Genomic DNA, 19,301 nt, shown 5'->3' with positions numbered 1-19,301 from the left:
TACATGTCCTGCTAAGGATCAAATGGAAAGTCAGATATCCAGACTATGTACTAGGCTTGAAAAAGGTTGGACAGAAGACACTAAATGCGCCCAGGATTCTGAAACTAAGGCTAAAATTGTAGGATCTTCTAAACAGCTTGCACATCTAGCTGAAACTGTTAAAGGACATAGTCTAACAGAATCTGGAAACACTGAAGAAATTGGATCTGAGTTGGAGCTATTCATGGAAATAAATTTAGCTAAATCAGAAAAGCCTAATAATACAGATCTAAAGGATGATGAATTGAACTTGATTGGTATAGCCAATGGTGAAAGATTGACTGGAAATTATATTAATTCATTGATTGATGGCATCATGAATGACAATCTATTTGAAAATCTGGGTATGGGTATGGATCTCATGGAAGCTACAAATAAGTTGGGTCAGAATATAAGTCAGGGTATAAGAGATGAAGAAAGTATGAAACTGGAAGAATTAGCCAACGGTTTTCGCTTGGCCGAGTCTAATGAGGGATTAGCCAACGGTTTTTGCTTGGCCGGGTCTGATATGGGGTTAGCCAACGGTTTTCGCTTGACTGGGTCTGAAAAAGATAATTTGGTTGCTAAAAATTTGGGTCTAACAAGGGTGGATAACATGAATATTCAAGTCATTGATCCTGAACACGCCGGTCTTGGACACACTAAGACCAATGCCATGAGTAGTTTTAGTGTGTCCAGGACCGGCGTGTTCAGGATCAATGACTTGAATATTCATGTTATCCACCCTTGTTAGACCCAACGTTTTAGCAACCAAATTATATTTTTTAGACCCAGCCAAGCGAAAACCGTTGGCTAACCCCATATTAGACTCGGCCAAGTAAAAATCGTTGGCTAACCCCTCATCAGACCCGGCCAAGCGAAAACCGTTGGCTAATTCTTCTAGTTTTTTTACATTCTTCATCTCTTATACCCTGACTTATATTCTGACCCAACTTATTTGTAGCTTCCATGAGATCCATACCCAGTCCCAGATTTTCAAACAGATTGTCATTCATAATGCCATCAACCAACGAATTAATATAATTTCCAGTCAATCTTTCACAATTCGCTATATCAATCAAGTTTAGTTCATCATCCTTTAGATCTGTATTATTAGGCTTTTCTGATTTAGCTGAATTTATTTCCATGAATAGCTCCAACTCAGATCTAATTTCTTCAGTGTTTCCAGATTCTGTTAGACTATGTCCTTTAACAGTTTCAACTAGATGTGCAGTCTATTTAGAAAATCCTGCAATTTTAGCCTCAGTTTCAGAATCTTGGGGCGCATTTAGTGTCTTTTGTCCAACATTTTTCAAGCCTAGTACATAGTCTGGATATCTGACTTTCCATTTGATCCTTAGCAGGACAGGTAGACTTAGCATTCTGATCATTAATGGAACCTAAGACTTTTAGATTTGCAAGATTTCCCATTGCAGAACAAGACTCTGAAATTATATCCTTCTTTGGACCTAATGGACTCTGAGCAGCATATATCTCCAATCCTGTAGAGGTAATATCAAAATGACTCATTTTGCCCAGACTCCAGTTCAGTATCCTCTCTAGTAGGACCGGTAAAATTTGTTTTCTGATCTTTCTCTACACCTAAATTACCCAAACTGTCATGTTTTCCTGCTTCTGAAACTGACCCCGACCTTGTAATATTCTTTGAACCTATTAATTCTCGACCAACAGTCTTATTCATCCCTGTCATACTTACCTCAATAGAAACCCTAGTACCAACTTCAGTAGGATCATTCAAAACAGACATAAATCCCAGCATAATGTTTTCACCCGATTTAGAAACAGGCCCCAATTTTGAGCTTTCAATAGAACCCAATAAACTTGTACAATTTATGTTATTTTCTTGCATTACCTTAGAGCCTTTTTGACAGATTATCTCCAGCATTGGGACCGAATTTTCAGCACAAGCGACCCGATTGTCATCAATTTCAGCAAGACAAGATTTCAAATCCAATTTCCCAATAGAATGACCGATCAGGTCTAAGGTACCAACCAGCGACCCTAACGGTCCATTCTGTGCAGCAAGTCCAGTAACAACAAAATTTTCTGGAATTAAAGTCCTATTATTTCTATATGCAGTACTATCTTTTTCTATTATTCAATCATATCATTTCTATTATGAACATGCATATCGTTATAATATGAATCCCCAATAGAACTATTCTCATATAATTCATCAGCATGTGGAAAAGAACTCATACCCGATGATGTATTTGGCATATAATCAATAGGCGCATCTTCTCCATTGCTTAGGACTTCATCCATGATTTATGGGTTCTGCTTCCTGGGATTGTTAAGAGACCTGCGAGTTCGTCTATCAGATCTAGTCTTGCTGCTTATCGACGACCCCTTTAGCACCTTCTTAGGATCATCAGGGCGGACTTGAAGAACGTCACTTGCCCGAGTAACTACACTGGACGGGCGCATACCAGTCATTGGAAAGATCAAGCGCAAACTGCATAATCTTCAAAAGAGCCACAAAGATTGGAATTCTGTAGCAAATGGTGGACGCAAATAGCACCATTGGAAACCAATCGCACCGAAACAGGGGCTTGAAAATAATTGCTCAAACAAGAAAGGGTTTAAGAAATTTTAAAACGGTCTGTAGCTACGAAAGCTTCCTCCAGACCGAACACTTGATTCAAACAGCGAGAAAGAAGTTCAATGGAGACCTACATACGCCTCGCGGTGTGGTTTGATGTCCCGATCGAGGTCCGATCTAACCTGTAAACAAAAAGTGAGAAGAGGAGGGCGACCGACGCCGATTCGACGTCAAGTCTCTACAGAATGAGGTTTGACGAAATGCTCCGATCAACGGTAAGAGAAGATGATCGCGACTGTTCCTTGCACAACAGAACACGTTCCAGAGGGCGCACGACAACCGATCGGAGGTGCTGGAGGATGGCGTCCGACTTCTGATGTAAAAGCGCGGTCACAGCGAGAATCTGTGTCGTCTGTGTTGTTCGTACTGATCGTGCCGAATGTGCCGATCGTGTCGATTGTGCCGATTGTGCCGACAACGACCTAAATATCCGATTCAGAAACTATAATCGTGATTTCTCCCGATTCCTCCGTTCAAATTGAAATTCCTTCGGTCAGATTGTAGGGGGGAAAGAGACGCACCTGCTGGAGAAATTTGAGATTATTCCGACGTCAGAAGCTTCGGCAGCGTTGATGTGCCGGTTGTGCCCAATGTGAGAAAAAAAAAATCTCTTGAGAAAATTTCTCTCTCTAGGTGCGTTTTTTCTGTTGCTATTATCACTTTCACTTTAATATTAAAGTTAAATTGATTCTTAAATATAACACAAATTTTGATTTTCTTACAAAAGTTAGTGTAGGTATAGTATAATCATGACCATGCATGAAACATAGGTTAAATCATGTTTTTTTTTCTCCAAAGATTCATATGGATTAAATCAAAATATTTTTATATTTCCAAGTTCATTAATGATTTTGTTTAATTCATTTATCAAGAAAGAAGTTAATTTTATTTTTAAATTTGTTTGAGTAATTTTTATTTTTATTATTACAAATATGGTTACTAACTCCAAATTTATTTAGCCTCATTGTTGTTTTGGTTAAATACATTTGTTAGAAAATTTATTTGGATTCTCCAACAACATTTTTTTTCTTTCACTTTTTATAATCATTCAAAGTTTCTTCATCATTGTTCTTGGTTGTTCTTTTTCTAATTGTTTAATGATTCATCTTCGTTAATGAAATTAGGTTTACAAACTTTTTCTGATTGGTCGAGTAAGTCGTTGAAGTCAAATGAGTTATTTTTATTTTAGCCTTAATAACATGTTAAGATCTTATGTGAAAGATTGAACATAACTCAAACGAAGATTAAGTTGAGACTTAAGGAAAATAATAGAAAGAAAAAACGAAAGAATAATTTATCTTATTATTTATTAACTATTTGGGAATTAATGATCCAATCGATCTATATTCATTAATTTATGAAACAAACCCAATCAAATATTTCCTAAATAAATCATATCTCAATACTTCTCTTTCTCACGAGTCTCGATTTCTTAATCGCAATCTCTCAGAGTTTAAGCTTGTAAGACTCGGATAGCAAATTTTTTATAGTTAAAAGTAAAAACCAAAGATAAAATATAATTTGAGTTATTTAATGAAATATTAATAAAAAATATGAATTAAGTAAAATTAATTTAAGTTGAATACACTTTTTTTTTACTTAATCATAGTTAACATTAAGATAACATAATTTTTTTCTTCTAAAAATTAATATTTTTTCATTTTATTTTTCTAAAACAATGAAAATGATATAAACCAAATTAGTTTAAAAACATTAACTAAACAAGTAATTTAAAATACAATCAAACACATACGAAATAAAACAAAAAGAATATATATAAGAGTGTCTGGGACATTGGAATTTGGCATTGAAATTAGAATTGAAATTGAAATTGGAGGGTCCAACTCAAATTCTTAAGTTTTGGTAGACACTCTATTATTAAGAATTGAAATTGAAATTAGAATTCTAATGAAATTCAATTTAGTGTAATTTTATAGTTCCCAATTTCATTCATTTTAGGTCGAAATTGTAATTTCAATTTTGTTTTATATTTTTCCAAACAAAATAATTTATTATTTTATCATTTAAAATACGATTAATGTTTTCAATCGATAATATTTTTTTTTTAGAATTTAGGATGTTAAAATATCGAACCGATATATTTTTTTGAGTTTAGTAAGTTAAAATTTTAAATATATATATATTAATTTAAGAAGTTAACATGTTGAAACGATATTTTTTTTTTGAATTTGGAAAATTAAAATGTCAAACTTATATTTTTATTTTTAATATATGAAGTAAAATGTTGAATCGATATTTTATCAATGAAAATCGAAATTTAAAAAAATGTCTTGAACCCTTGAGTTATCTTAGTTGGTTGTGTCAAACCAATATTTTAATAAAAATAAATAATATATATTAAAATTATTTTTATTATATTTTTTTTATAAATATATAAATTTAAATTAAATTATAATTTTATAATTTTCTCAAACATTAAAAATTAACGTAAAATTAGAATTAAAATTTTAATTAATTTCAATTCCAACAACAGCACGCACGCAAACAAATGACTGTTAACAAGTTCAAAAATTATGTAGAGGTCAATTTCTAGAAAACATAACATTAGATGAGGTTATGTGATATATATATATATATATATATATATATATATATATATATATATATATATATATATATATATATATATATATATATATATATATTAATAAAATGTTATTGGAAATATTAATTAAATCTTATTATGTTAAAAAATTTAACAAATTTAACTAAAAATGGAGTGTCATAAAAGTTAATTTTCTATGTAAATAAAAAAACACATGCAACATTGATTATGCACAACACCTTTTGTCCCGCGCTCCACCAATGTCAAACAAAATGAAACTAAACATACTTATCTGTTTTCTGAAAACTTGATCCAAACAAGTCTTAAACTTATATCAAACAAGGCCTTAAATGGTTACACATAATGACATAAATCAAGTAATCAACAAACTAAGCCAAACCCAAACTAACCAAGTCTTGAAAAATTATAAACTTTGCCCTCAATTGTTCTTTTTCATTAATAAAGAACCAAACAAGTCATATAAATAAAAACAGACAAGCACTAACTGCTTCAGTTTTTCTTCTCATTCCTTGTCTAAAACATCACAAAACAAACTTGATCAAACACAATTTCCTACATCAATTAAACCATGTAATAATAATATTTCTTGCAACCACTAACAAAAAAAAATATCATTAAAACTAAGTAAGAATACAATGTCACATAAATACGAAACAAACAAAGTATATTAATAGTTGGAGGAAGTTTACTCTTCCTCCATCCACCCACCATCGAAAAAACAACCTTATTTGTCTGTTTTTCCCCTACTTTATAGTAATATATCGATTAGTCCCATGCTTAGCCCAATGTTCCTTCAAATCAACGGGATTCGACAAATCAAATCCTTCGGCTGCAAGCCGACTAAGCAACTTCGAGAAAACACTACCGCTCATCTTACGACCGCCCACTCGAGCATGCCTCTTGTTTGGCACATTTGGCAATGGATACATAGACATTGTCATTGTACAACACGAAGATTGCCATCCTCCACTTCCCCACTTATAACAAGGCCTTAATACTCCCGTACAAGAACAACCAGGGACAGACATAGTCGTATCGTCATACGGGACCTGGTTCAATCCCAAATCCTGTTCCTTCCAATCCGGTTTGTTAGCGAAAACTGTCTTCACCTTTCGCGACGATGGTTTTGGTTTTGGTTTTGGTTTCTTGTTTGGTTGATCGGCTGTGGAGATGTCCTTTGCTCGTTTATTGTTTCCTCTAGGTTTAGAAGTCGGCGGTTCTTCTTCTTTAGGCGGTTCCTCGTATTGTTGTTCGATCTGTTGGCGATGATGATGATGATGGGGATTGTGTTTTACGGTTGGATTGGTTTCGCGGTAGTGAAGAGCTGCGATCGCGTTGTCGCGTTCCATGATCGCGTTGTTGCGCTCGGCAATCGATGAATCTCTTTGTAGGATAGCCATGTCACGTTCGGTTAACGCGATTTTCTTCTCGGATAGAGCTAGGTTTCTCTCTTGAATGGCTGCGTCTCTTTCAGCCATGATTGCCATTATTTGTTTCATTGATGGCTGATGCTGCATCAACCACTGAAAAGAATTTATTCATGAGAATATTTTTATTTTTTAGAAAATGTACATGTATTGAGGTTGTTTAAGCACAAAGACTATATCATTTACATGTAACAATCTTCAGGATCTTCAAGAGTAGGGAATTATAAAATACTTACCAAAGCAAAATCCTATGTCAAATAAATCAAATAAAAATTTATTCAGTGTAAAGTTTTTCAGCATTATTTTCTTTGAAAGGATTTAACATTTCATTAAATTGAGAAAAAACACTCATAAAGAAAAGAAATGTTGGGCCTGATTCGGTATGAGTTATTTAACTCATATTTAAATAATTAATCGTGGAAATTATTAATACCTTCATCAATCAGATTAATCAAAATATTTTGAGTTCCATTTAAAAAAAAAAATTTTACAGTTACTTTCACCAAATAACTTTTTATAATCTCAATCAAAATTAAAGATATAAGTAAACTTACCAAACTGTTCAAACTGGACTGAGACGGTTTAAACCTAACCGAATATCAAACCAAACTAGTCAAACCAAATACATTACGGTTTTCTTTTTGCCGAACCGGTCCAACAGTTTTGTTGGTCGGTTCAACGGCACTAAAACCGCTCAAGCCAACCGAATGTTAGAAAGTAAGATTTTAACTTATAAGACGAGAGCATGAATCGAACCTTAAACCAACAATGATAAGTCTTATATCGACACAAATGTGAAGTAAAAATAATGATAGGACACCATAAATTTAAAGAGTTGTTAACATACTTCCAATAATATGTAATAGATAAACTTATTTTCAAGATGGTTGACAGACTCTTAGTGTTTTAGGGTGTAATTTTTTTTTTTTTATCTAATTCATTCTATGTCGCATGGATATGGGTATTGTATACAATACTCATACGTCCCATACGAGAATATGACATTTTTTGAAAATATAAGACAATGATACATCAATTGTTACAAAAATTTTAATATTATATATTAATATGAAAAATTCATATTCATCCTTAATAATAAGTTTGGGGACTGATGATTTGTCAATGAGTGTGATTTGTGAAAGGATGAAACAATAAGAGTGTAAGGAACCTTAGTCAAGTAATTTTATAATTAACCCTTCAATATTTTAATTGTTTTAAATTTAACTCTTAAATTTATTTATTTATTTTTGACAATTTCACTAACTGAGTATCCAATAATGACCAAATCGTATCGAATCGGTCAAACCTAAATAAAGTCAACTATACCTATTTTTCCGTATTCATACCCGTTTTGACGTATCATATCGAATTAGTATTCGATACTCCAAGAATTTTATGACCTTATTTATGAGATTTTTTCATTAATTGTGCTGATACCCCTTATTAATGACAATGCTCATTGTGTGACTTTATTCTTGATATTGTTATTTGTTCATACACATTATTTGTATACAACAATAGATAACATATGCTATTGATATTAGTTTTAATCCATTTTAACAAATTCATAAATAGATTAAACTTATTAATTCGACCAAATGTAAACCGACGATTTGAAATTTAGTAGACATGACAACAATTTAAACCGATCAAATTTAACCGCTCACCCCCTAAATTTAAATAACTCCAATTATTAACCGCTCACCCCCTAAATTTAAATAACTCCAATTAGAACTAGTCACATATTACCACCACATGAGCCCTTGAAACCTCATTCTTTTCACTTTGTCCAAAAGATCCAAGAAAACAATTATCAACAAAATTTTCAATAACCTACTTATCATCTTTTAAAGTAATTTCTACGAAAATTACGACAAAATAACACTTAAAAAAGCTTAATTTGATGGTCAAACCAAAGAAAACAAACCAGTACAGCATGAGAAGAACATCTAAAACATCATGATTAGAGAATTATTATAAGACAAAGAGTTAAAAATATGATTTTCTAACCTGATTTGGTAACTGTTTCGGCCTTCCATTTTCTCTATGTGCATTATCATCCATCTTAACCCAAGCTTGAATCAATTAAGATTGATGTTTTTTTTGTTGATGATAGCTTTACAAACCTCTAAGAAACTATCATTCATCACAAACATAAAGAACATTGTTATAATCAATCCCTACCCAAATCTGATTTCATTTCAAATAGATTGAGATCCCGATCGAAAATCAATTTTGGGTTTTCACATAGTCTATTGAATGAATCTAAAGATATGAACTTAAAAATGAGATCTTTTGTTCCTTCAAACTTTGATAAATCTATAAACAAAGTTCATTTCATTTCAAATAAGACCAAGATTCAAAGTACCCAGAAATCTAAATCAGTTCAAAGTAAGAACAAGATCGGAAAACAGATCAGCTAAGCTAATTAGATTAGGTTAAGAATTGAAACAAAACAAAACAAAACAAAACAAAAACAATAGAACATTCCAGAGCTAGATCGGAAGCTTACCATGGCCTTTCTAGAGAGAGAAAGTGATAATCAAAAGCCCCAAATTGACTATTGAAAAATCTGATTAGTACCCATTTATGAACTCAAAGTAAAATTGGATTTCACTTTACTGGGTGGGTTTGATTCATATTAATGATACAAAACTTAATCAAGATCAGTCAGCCATTGAAGAGTAGAGAGAGAAAGAAGATATTGAAAGAAATTTTTTGATTATTCTTGACTCAGCTTATGTGAGAGGAAAGACAAAAGAATCATGGACCGTCTATCAGACGGGAATCTCGAGATCCGGTTCAACTCGGCTTTCATCACTTGGTGACTCGGAGCCACGTCACCGAATTTCATTGATTTAACTAGGATTATGAGATATTTACATAATCATAAATTTTTATTTGAAAATCAAGATTTTGTCTAAATTTGGATTATTTAGATAATTTTATTTGGTAAAAATTATTACAAAGTTAATTTATTTAGTGATATTTTAAAGTCATTGATGTTTAATAAAAATTAGTTTTAAAAAAGAAATAAATCATATTTTAGTTTTTAGATTGATTGATAAAGAAATATGTGTAAGGATGGCATTATTTAAATAATTCTTATTTAAGTGATTATTTAAATAATTTGATTGAAATTATAAAACTTAAACTATTTTAGAAAATATAATATATAATTTTTTTAACTAAATATATTTTAATAACTTTATTAATATAATTTTTTAGAGGATGAAAAAAAATGATAGGATAAGAATAAAGTATGGTTGGTTAGAGGTTTTTTTTTTAAAAAATAATTTATTAATTATTTTTAAAAAATAATATTGGGTGAATACTACGAGATGGTGTAATTTTGGTAAAGAAGAATGTATTAATATATAATTATAAAAAGAAGTTAAAAAATATATATTTTAATATTTTATTTAATAAATTAAATTATATAAATAATAATTGAAAAAATAAAATAATATTTAATTATATTAAAATTATTTGAAATTTTTGAACGGAAAAGAAACCAAATTTATCTAGAAAGTGATTGAGTCGTCATCCAATGGATATGGTCAAACATAGTGATCTTGATTGTGCAACTTTTTATCCCTTGGGTTAATATTTTAATTATGTGACGTAAAGTATTGGATTAATGACAATATAATGGTTGAAAATAATTTTTATTTATTAAGGTAAAAATATACCCAACAACACAAATAAACTTCACACTTCATCAAACCACTTCACATCATATTTTAAAGTACTATATCCATCAATATATTTTTTTTGTTATGCATTTTAATTTGTTTAAACTTTTATATCTAAAAATAAATATAAATATAATTAAAATGTAATTAGAGCTATAGAAATATATTAATTTACCAAAAAAAGTAAATTCTAATTTTAAAAAATATATTTTTATAAATATCTTATTTTATAGTATATGAAGCAAATTGTGTAATAGGTTGAGAAAGAACAGAATAATTTATTATCAAATGTTGAAAATTATATTATTAGGCTGATATAATTTATTTAAATAATCATAACAAAAACATATCGTATCACACTCAATCACTTCACTCAAATTATTATCAAAAATACTAAAATACTTTTTATTAAAAATTTTATTTTATTATTATATATAAATACTCTTTTTGAATCTTTTCTAATCAAATTTTTTTTTATTATCTTCTTAAAATTATTACTAATTATTATTTTTAAATAACTCTATTATTAAAATAATCTTGTTTAATAGACATTATTTTATTAGCGAGAATAAATTCAATAATGTCTTGGTCAACATTTCATTCAATGTCAATAAAATTGACATTTTACTATAGTAACTTTTTCAAAGTGAAATTTAATATATATGTTCTTACATGTTTTTGATAATTAATTATTTGTTTTATAATAAGTAATTAAATTTAGAACGACTATTATTTGTTCTTACTATGATTTTTTATTTATAATATTAAGATTTTACGAATCTATAAATTAATTATATTTTATAGAAATAGAATGAAATTATGTTCCATTTTTATTTGTTTATTGAAGTAACTAATCATTAATTTTGTAATTTTATTTATTTATTATTTCTTAAATTAATTTTAGAGTTAATTATATATAACTAATATTTTCTTAAACTACTTTTACTATTTTTAATAAACTCATAAATTTTATGAATTTAAAAATTGGAAAAAAAATTAAATATTTTTTTATTTTAACTGTATTGACTTCATATAAAATAATTTAATAAATCAAAACAAATGACTAGTATTTAATGGTAAAAATAGTTCTTTAACTTCAATCATAACACTAATATCATGTTTACATATTTATTAACATAATATCTTATCAAATTAATGTAGAAGAGTTTATTTAAAATTATGATGACTCATAAATTATCATTCAAGTTATTGTAAAAGTTTAATTAAGATAACATATTATCATTTATATATATATATATATATATATTTTTGTAAAATGATAAATACTATAAAAAGTAATTCTTAGAAAATTAATTACGTCATTTATTTCATTTGGAAAAATAATAATTAAAAAAAACATTATAATATAAAATTATTTTTCTGTAAAATCATAAAATAAAAAAGGCATAAAATCTTAAAATCTTAAATTTTAACTAATTTAAAATCTTAAATTTTAACTAATTAAAAAAAACATTATAATATAAATTTATTTTAGTAAGATATTCCTTAAAATCTTTTAAGAATTAATTCAAATTTGAAATATATTAATAAATAATAATAATTTATAAGAGAATAAATATCACAAATTTGATTCCATTTAAAATAAATAAATGAAAAAGCAAAATAAGGATTATGAATGTCATTCTAATTTCTTACTTATAAATAATTGTAAACGTAGTCTTATTATTATCATGTTCATATTTTTTTAATGATTTATTAAGAAGTCTTATTTATTATTATATTGATAATTTTAATTTTGTTAACAGAAGTAAATAAATTAAAAGGCAGCTTAAGGATGTAAATCACAAAGGTTATCATATCTATGAGTTTTCTCAAATAAATATATATCAAATTTATCAATAATTTTAAAGTAAAGTCAAATTTATTCATAAACTAAAATATATTTTCTTTATAAATTTATGTCATATTTATTAAATCAGTGAAAATATTAAAATCTTTGCTATAAAATAGAATTGAACCCAGAATTATTGCAAATGGCAAGTTTGTTTCTTACTGGTTACTATACAAATAACTATTAAGCATAAAATTAAACATTAAAAAAAATATTAACCTTCTCAACTTGCACTAAAAATTTGTTTTACTTTTCTTTTTCCTTCAATATTTATGAAGAAAACATTTAACAAAAACAATACAAATCAAGTTAGGATATTGTTGGCTTAAAATTATACAAAAACATCCAACAAAAACAATACAAATCAAGAGGATATTGTTGGTTTGAAATAATGGAAAAACATCCAACAAGAACAATACAAATAAAGTTAGGACATCTTTTTTCTGAATTTAGTCATACAAAACAAAATGAATAAAACATATAAAAAAAATATAATCAAAATAATACAAAGTTATTCCGATTAAATTGATTGAGTTTATGAACTATGAGTTTAACTCGTATTAAACATCTTAGATAATTTTTTTATTTGTCCTCACCTTTTGGGGTCATAATTTCTAAAGTTTTCTTACATGGATCTAGTTAATCCTAATTTTGAATCTTACCCGACTTCATAAACAATGATCTCGCATTCAAAACCTAAGTTCCATTCAGCTCGAGTTGGAGAAACAATAGCAACCAATCCAATAAAAAAAGACTTAAACAGCCAGCAACAATTTGAATATATTTAACTTACACATCCTATGGAATTTAATAAGGAAGCAGAATGTATCACCACACTTGGAAACATTCATACATTATAAGATGTTCTAAATGAAGTAATAAAGTTGATAAAAAGAGTTGCTGAATCCCTCACTTTCAATTATGTGAAAATTTACAAAATGTAAATAAAATCACTGCATAAGTTTTACTATTGGGGAAGAGAAGAAGAGTTTTTGATTGAATAGAAGAACTGTCCAACATTTTCATCTTAAGCTTGTCGATAATGAGCTGAAATATTCTCCGGTTTCCTTTGAAAGAAAAATGAACCTAAAAAGATGGCCATACCCGTAATTGCAATTGTCAAAATGAGACGTCGTTTAGGAAATAGATGCGGTGGCTGTCTTCTTTGAGCATCGTTCCTTCTTCTTTCAGCTTCCCTCGTGTCAGTTCTGAACAATGCATAAAATAAAATGAGCAAAATTTATAATCTGGCTAGAGAAATAAAGATTTTCATGAAGCATTCGAAAAATCTTAACCTGGAAGTTTCAGCAGCAGTAGCAGTAGTATTGGGATTACCATTACAACTGCTTTCGTGATTCAATCTTTCACGCAATCTAACATATCTGCGGCAAAGATTACAATATTCTGTTCTATTCCCACATACTTCCTGGATATACATAGCTTTGTTAGTTCGTTTTAGGATGAATTTTGAAATGAAATTGGACATTTCATTCCAATTTTTGAATCGTATTTGGATTTACAAATCATGTAAAATCATCGATTATAAATTAAATTTGTTGACATGCCTTATGTTTTTAAATTGATTTATATTAGCAGCGAGACTCATTCCACTTAAGCTGCCTAATGGGTTACTTTATGGATATGAAAGATCTAGATTAAAAAATGTCTAACTTTAAAGTATTTCTATCTGACAAAGATCTATGTCCAGACATGATCAGACATCTAGATTAACATCCATAAGAGATAACTTATATGAGATAATTGACAAAAGAAAGTGTTTCCAAATGTGCCAAACAACAAAAAAAAAAATCAGGATTTTGTCAAGAATCATTCTTCTAACTTCATAACCCACTAAGGTAGCTCAAGTGGAAAGAGTTTTACCTAAGATGGTCTCACATTCAATTCACAATAAGAACCCCAAAGTTGAAGTGGATGTGGGGATCGTGCTAACTTCATAAAATACAAAAGAATTCTTCTAATTTCTTCTTCCCCAAAGTATTTGACAGCCAATTTAATTCCAATTGAATAAGAAATAGAATTGAAGTTCCAATTATAATTTTAGGCAAACAAATGCAGCACAAACGTATCCAAGGTCCCACAACCAACTTATGCACAACCACATTGTCGGCTATAGGGATATCTCATATAAACTGATAACATCCCTATTCTGATGTTGGAAACAATTAACTATACTAGGCCCTATTTGGATTCTATTTCCATATTCAGATGAGAAACAACCAATACAATTTTATCTGTCCTAAGGAGTCATTTAAATCTGAGTAGCTGTTCACTTCTATACAGAATAGATATATGGATACAATATACAGATTGGATCCATAAGTCCTGATTCTGTGAATTTCCAATTCTTCTAAGTTATGTTTCCAAATGTTTTTGAATAAAAGAAAGAAAAAAATGTGTTTCCAAATGAGGCCATGTAACTGTTACCTGATGTTCATTCAGATCAACTGAAGGCAGTGGGAATTCACAGAACTCGCATGTGACGATCCTTTGGGGACAATTTTCAACTTTATGCACATCCAAGATTTCCCTTGCCATAGTTTCGCTGCACAGAGAACATGGAACCTGCCCCCCCACAAAGTAAAATCCCAAGTCAGATTAATTGTTTTAGACCAAGGTTTTTCCCCTAGAGTAGGCTAGCACAACATCCCACCGCTATAAGCCTATAACCCAAGTTAGATGCTATTATTTCTCAAAAGCAATTTTCTTTTCCTGGAAATAGAATCAAACAGTGCAGGAGAAAAAAATATGAACAAGAGTAATTGTTAATCCAAATGCAAAATCTAGTAATTTAGTGTGGAATAGTTCCCCCATAAAATGATCTGGCAAATTTTTGTTACTGAATCATTGAACAGTTCCCTCTATTGCCAGTATGAAAGTAGAAACAAATTGGCAGACATTAAAAGACATTATGGTCTGAAAACATTCAAACAAAGAAGGTTCAAGAACTGCATTTTGGAAAAATTTAGGGAGTGAACTATTTGAAGATTGAATTGACTTACCAGAGCATGGGTGTTTAGGAAATGCTCATCTGCGTGTCTCCTAGGTACCATATCACCACAAACTTTACATCTTTCAAGATTTCGAGAGCAATGAACTTGATGCAAGTCAATATTTGCCGAAGGAATAGCTCTGTCACTGGTTAGATAAAAAAATCATCCGATTTAGATTATAGAGGATGAGATCAACTATAACACACACACAAAGTCTGAAAAAAAGAAACAATCCATTTACTATTCTCACATTTATAAATTAAATGACTAAGATGCCAACTTTCCCCTTTTGGGTTTCATCATTAAGTGTCTCATCACTTATAATAGTATACCATCTAAAGAAAACTGATTATTCAATTCCCAATTCTCAACATGGACATTCTACAAGACCCTAAGTACAACCCTATCCACAGTGATAGTGTGAACTTAGGACATTTCTAGACATTTTTTTTTCAGTTAGAAACACCTACTTTTATGATAGTTGTGTTTAGCTATGTAATTGTTTGCGTGGGTCAACTTTCTCATACCTCGACTAATCCTAAAGAGGCTAACACAACAACAACCCACTGTCATGACCTCCCTCTTCAAGCTTTTAATCATAATTGAATTTGAGACCAAAGACTACTTACCCTGTGGGTGGGTAAGAGTATACAAGATATTTTGTAAGACTATAGATATAACAATAGTTTTGGCGTTCTCTCTCCCGCAATTTCACCCCTCCCCCCTTGATGTGTAATGGTAAGAAGACAGTTTTCTTTTGGAGTTACAAGACACCCACATACAATTTAGATGGAAATTTAGTATCTTTAACAAATCTATATAGCATAGACTTCCTACACATACATACACAACAAGACTTTTCTGTTTTCACCTAATATCCGGCATCGATCACACAATGAGATCTTTTCACATAATTCATAACTGTATCACCAAGATCATACACAGAAATTAATATTACGTGTCTTACCAGTGAGTGCAGATGTTTGTGGAAGCCTGATCAGGGGATATAGCCATTAGCCTTGAAGAAGTACGATCTATGGTATTCGCAAGAGTAGAACAAATATGTTAAATCAACAAGCGTAGAAAGGTAAAAGTAATCGATCCGGCTACAAGAATCCGTAGATTAGCTTACCGCTTCAGCTCCTCTTCTTGCCTATAGAGAGAAGATGGAGAGAGAGAAAGAGAGAGAGAAGCCAAAGTCTGACCGTCGTGTGCCTGCCGGCCTGAGTACGATGAAGACGCGTGCGTATATAAGATTAGCTCGAATGATGATTCGGCTAGATACATAAATGTCCGCTCAACTAGGATAAGCGGTTAACCATACCCTGTTAAAAAAAAAAGTGTTTTCAAATAATTTATTCAACCAAATTATATTAGATTACCCACTTTTCTCTTTCTTCTAACCCATTAAAATAAAATAAAATAAAATAAAATAAAAATTAACTTAAATATTATATATTAAAATAAAAAAATATTATATGAATATTAAAATAAAAAATATTACCATATAAACATTAAACAAAATGTATGTAAAACTTGTTAAACAAGGAAAGGAAAGTAAAATAAATTTGTGTTTTGTTACATTAATTTTGACTAAGTTTAATTTATTTTGGAATGTTTTTTATTTTAATTTTTATTTAATATAATTTATTTTAATGTTTATATAATATGTGTTATTTAAATATATATTTATTTTAATAAATTTTATAATAAGTTTGATTTATCTCTTAATATATTTTATTTTAATTAGTATTTAATATACTTTAATTTATAGAAATGATATATGATTTGGTAAGAAAGAGAAAATATATAAATATATATTTTGAAAAAATATCGAAAAGAAAAAAATATTTTCTCTTTCTTAACAAGCACTGATTTAGTAAAAAATAAAAAATATATCTTGAAAAAAATATTGAAAAAAGAAAAATATTTTCTCTTTGTTACCAAATAAGTAGGACAAGTGATATAAGAGTGATGTATATATCATTTTTTTTAATTTATTATTTAATATAATATTTTTTATTTTAATGTACAATATTTAAGTTAATTATTATTTAATTATATATATATTATTTATAAAATTAAATAATTTGTGAATTTTATAAGTTTATAATATGAATGATTTATTTTAAATATCAACAACTTTGATTTATATTGTAATATATTTTATTTTAATTATTTAGAGAAAAAATGTTCAAGAAAATCACAAGTCTAACTCGAGATCGAGATCGAAATTGAAGAAGAGCTTTCTCTCTCTTATTCATTACTCGGTGAATAGTTTAGGAAAATTAATAAAAGGTGAATTAATTGAAGTGGATGGGAAATATGGGTAGGAAGAATGGATTCACTTAACAAACCCATGTTTTTCGCATTATTTGTCTTATTATATAAGAAAAATTATTGATATTATATATTATCAAAAATATTGTACACTATATTAAAATTATTAATTTTTAAATATAATAAAATATATTAAAATATATCAAAATAGTATTTACAAATTAAATATAATATATATAATACTTATAAAGAAATAAATATTTAATATTATTTTAATTATAAAAATATAAAATTTAAAAATCATATCAAAATATAATTATATTAAAATATTATTCAATCTCAACTCTAACGATGATATAGAAAAAAGATCTAGCCAAACTTTTAATCGAGTGATAGAAAGGAAATGAAACTTGATATCCAATCATTTAATTATTGTCAAGAATATTTTTACAATCTCATTTTTAACTGTTGTTAGTGAGGGCATGCTTGGTACGTGATTTTTTTACTCAGAAATGGGAAAAAGAATGAAATGAGATGTTTGGTTGGTGGTTTTGATTCCAGGATATTGATTTGATTCCGGATACTCAGTAATTATCCAATCCTCTCTAAATTGGGAGGAATAAATCACATACATTTTCTCTCCCATTATCCCCACTTTCCTATTTTCTCTCTTATAATTATAATTAAAATTATAATATACGATTATTTTATAATTAATATAATAATAAATTTTATTTATTTATAAATAAATAATTTCAATTATTTAAATAATATTAAAAAATTATTTAAAATAAAATTTTAGTAATAATTACAATAACTAATAATAATAAATTAATTTTATATAATTAATTTTAAATATTATATATTAATAATAAAATTAAAATATAAAACTAAAAATAAAATAACAATTTTATATAAAAAATATTAAAAAATTAAATATGAAATATTTTAATAAAAATTATTATTAAAAAAATTATACCATGTTATAATATATTATTAAATAAAATATTATATTTAATTTAAAGTATATAATATTTGAAAGACTTTGTCTTATATTATTTATATTTAATAAATAATTATTTATTTATAATTAGTAAAAATTTGAAACATTCAATATTTTTTTTTGTTATAAGTATTTTTATTTTGAAAAAATATAATTAATATGAAAAAATATTAAATGTTTATATTTTATTAAATTATGTCACTTAAATATTTTATATATTTTAAACAAAATTATGTTATAAAAATAATAATATTTTATATTTTTAATTTAATAAAATAAAATTAAAATTAATCATAATTTTAATAACAAAATTATATTTATAACTTCTCTATTATAAATACAAACGTTATCAATGGTAATGGGAATGATTAAAACTCTTAACCAAACACTACACTTCTATCAATTATACCCATTCTCATTCTACACATCTATCAATCTCAATCTTATTCTCATTCCTTCATTTGAACCAAGCACCCCCTAAGTCTGAGTCTCTTTTCAGCTTAGATAAAATGACAGTGAATCTTTTTAAGAATAGTTTGAGTCATAAAATGGTAGAAACATTAGTGTGCACAAATGATTCACTAAAATGAAAAAAATGCAACTTAATACTGGCCTTATGCATCTGAGATAGCCTAATAGCCCGGACATTCATCTATCATCCATTGAGTGCAGATGTCATTGCTAATGAACTTGAATTGTTTAAAAAAAAATTAAAAATAATAATTTTTTTTTATTAATTAAATCTAAAATAACTAATATTTATTATTATTATTGTATTATCAATTTTATACAAATTTGCATATAC

The 19,301-nt window shown here is 28.1% G+C and overlaps 2 protein-coding genes across 3 annotated transcripts; both read right to left on the bottom strand.

Annotated features, from left to right (window-relative positions):
• Positions 1-5,824: 5,824 nt before the first annotated feature.
• On the bottom strand, positions 5,825-9,385 carry LOC124928567 (protein BASIC PENTACYSTEINE6-like). 2 transcript variants are annotated; one of them, XM_047468805.1, is made up of 3 exons: positions 9,168-9,385; positions 8,666-8,791; positions 5,825-6,739 (listed from the first exon to the last, which is right to left on the bottom strand). In XM_047468805.1, the coding sequence occupies exons 2-3, from the start codon at positions 8,717-8,719 to the stop codon at positions 5,972-5,974; spliced, it is 822 nt and encodes a 273-aa protein (XP_047324761.1). In that variant the 5' UTR covers positions 8,720-8,791; positions 9,168-9,385; the 3' UTR covers positions 5,825-5,971. The 2 variants fall into 2 exon arrangements, with proteins under 2 accessions (XP_047324761.1, XP_047324760.1); XM_047468804.1 differs by having other exon boundaries at positions 5,825-6,751; positions 9,168-9,381.
• Positions 9,386-12,973: 3,588 nt separating this feature from the next.
• Positions 12,974-16,501, bottom strand: LOC124931638 (TRAF-type zinc finger domain-containing protein 1-like). The gene is made up of 6 exons (XM_047472152.1): positions 16,346-16,501; positions 16,181-16,247; positions 15,223-15,358; positions 14,648-14,785; positions 13,498-13,628; positions 12,974-13,410 (listed from the first exon to the last, which is right to left on the bottom strand). The coding sequence occupies exons 2-6, from the start codon at positions 16,225-16,227 to the stop codon at positions 13,230-13,232; spliced, it is 633 nt and encodes a 210-aa protein (XP_047328108.1). The 5' UTR covers positions 16,228-16,247; positions 16,346-16,501; the 3' UTR covers positions 12,974-13,229.
• Between the last annotated feature and the right edge of the window lie 2,800 nt (positions 16,502-19,301).

The sequence above is a fragment of the Impatiens glandulifera genome, chromosome 3, assembly GCF_907164915.1.
Source record: "Impatiens glandulifera chromosome 3, dImpGla2.1, whole genome shotgun sequence".
Taxonomy (NCBI): domain Eukaryota; kingdom Viridiplantae; phylum Streptophyta; class Magnoliopsida; order Ericales; family Balsaminaceae; genus Impatiens; species Impatiens glandulifera.
This window is presented reverse-complemented; position numbering and strand designations above follow the sequence as displayed.

Coding starts and splice junctions, on each gene's coding strand:
- LOC124928567 (XM_047468804.1), bottom strand. CDS start 8,719: ATGGATGATAATGCACATAGAGAAAATGGAAGGCCGAAACAGTTACCA. Junction 6,752..8,665: donor CGAAACAGTTACCAAATCAG/GTTAGAAAATCA, acceptor AATTCTTTTCAG/TGGTTGATGCAGCATCAGCC.
- LOC124931638 (XM_047472152.1), bottom strand. CDS start 16,227: ATGGCTATATCCCCTGATCAGGCTTCCACAAACATCTGCACTCACTG. Junction 14,786..15,222: donor TCCTAAACACCCATGCTCTG/GTAAGTCAATTC, acceptor GTGGGGGGGCAG/GTTCCATGTTCTCTGTGCAG. Junction 13,629..14,647: donor TTGATCTGAATGAACATCAG/GTAACAGTTACA, acceptor ATGTATATCCAG/GAAGTATGTGGGAATAGAAC.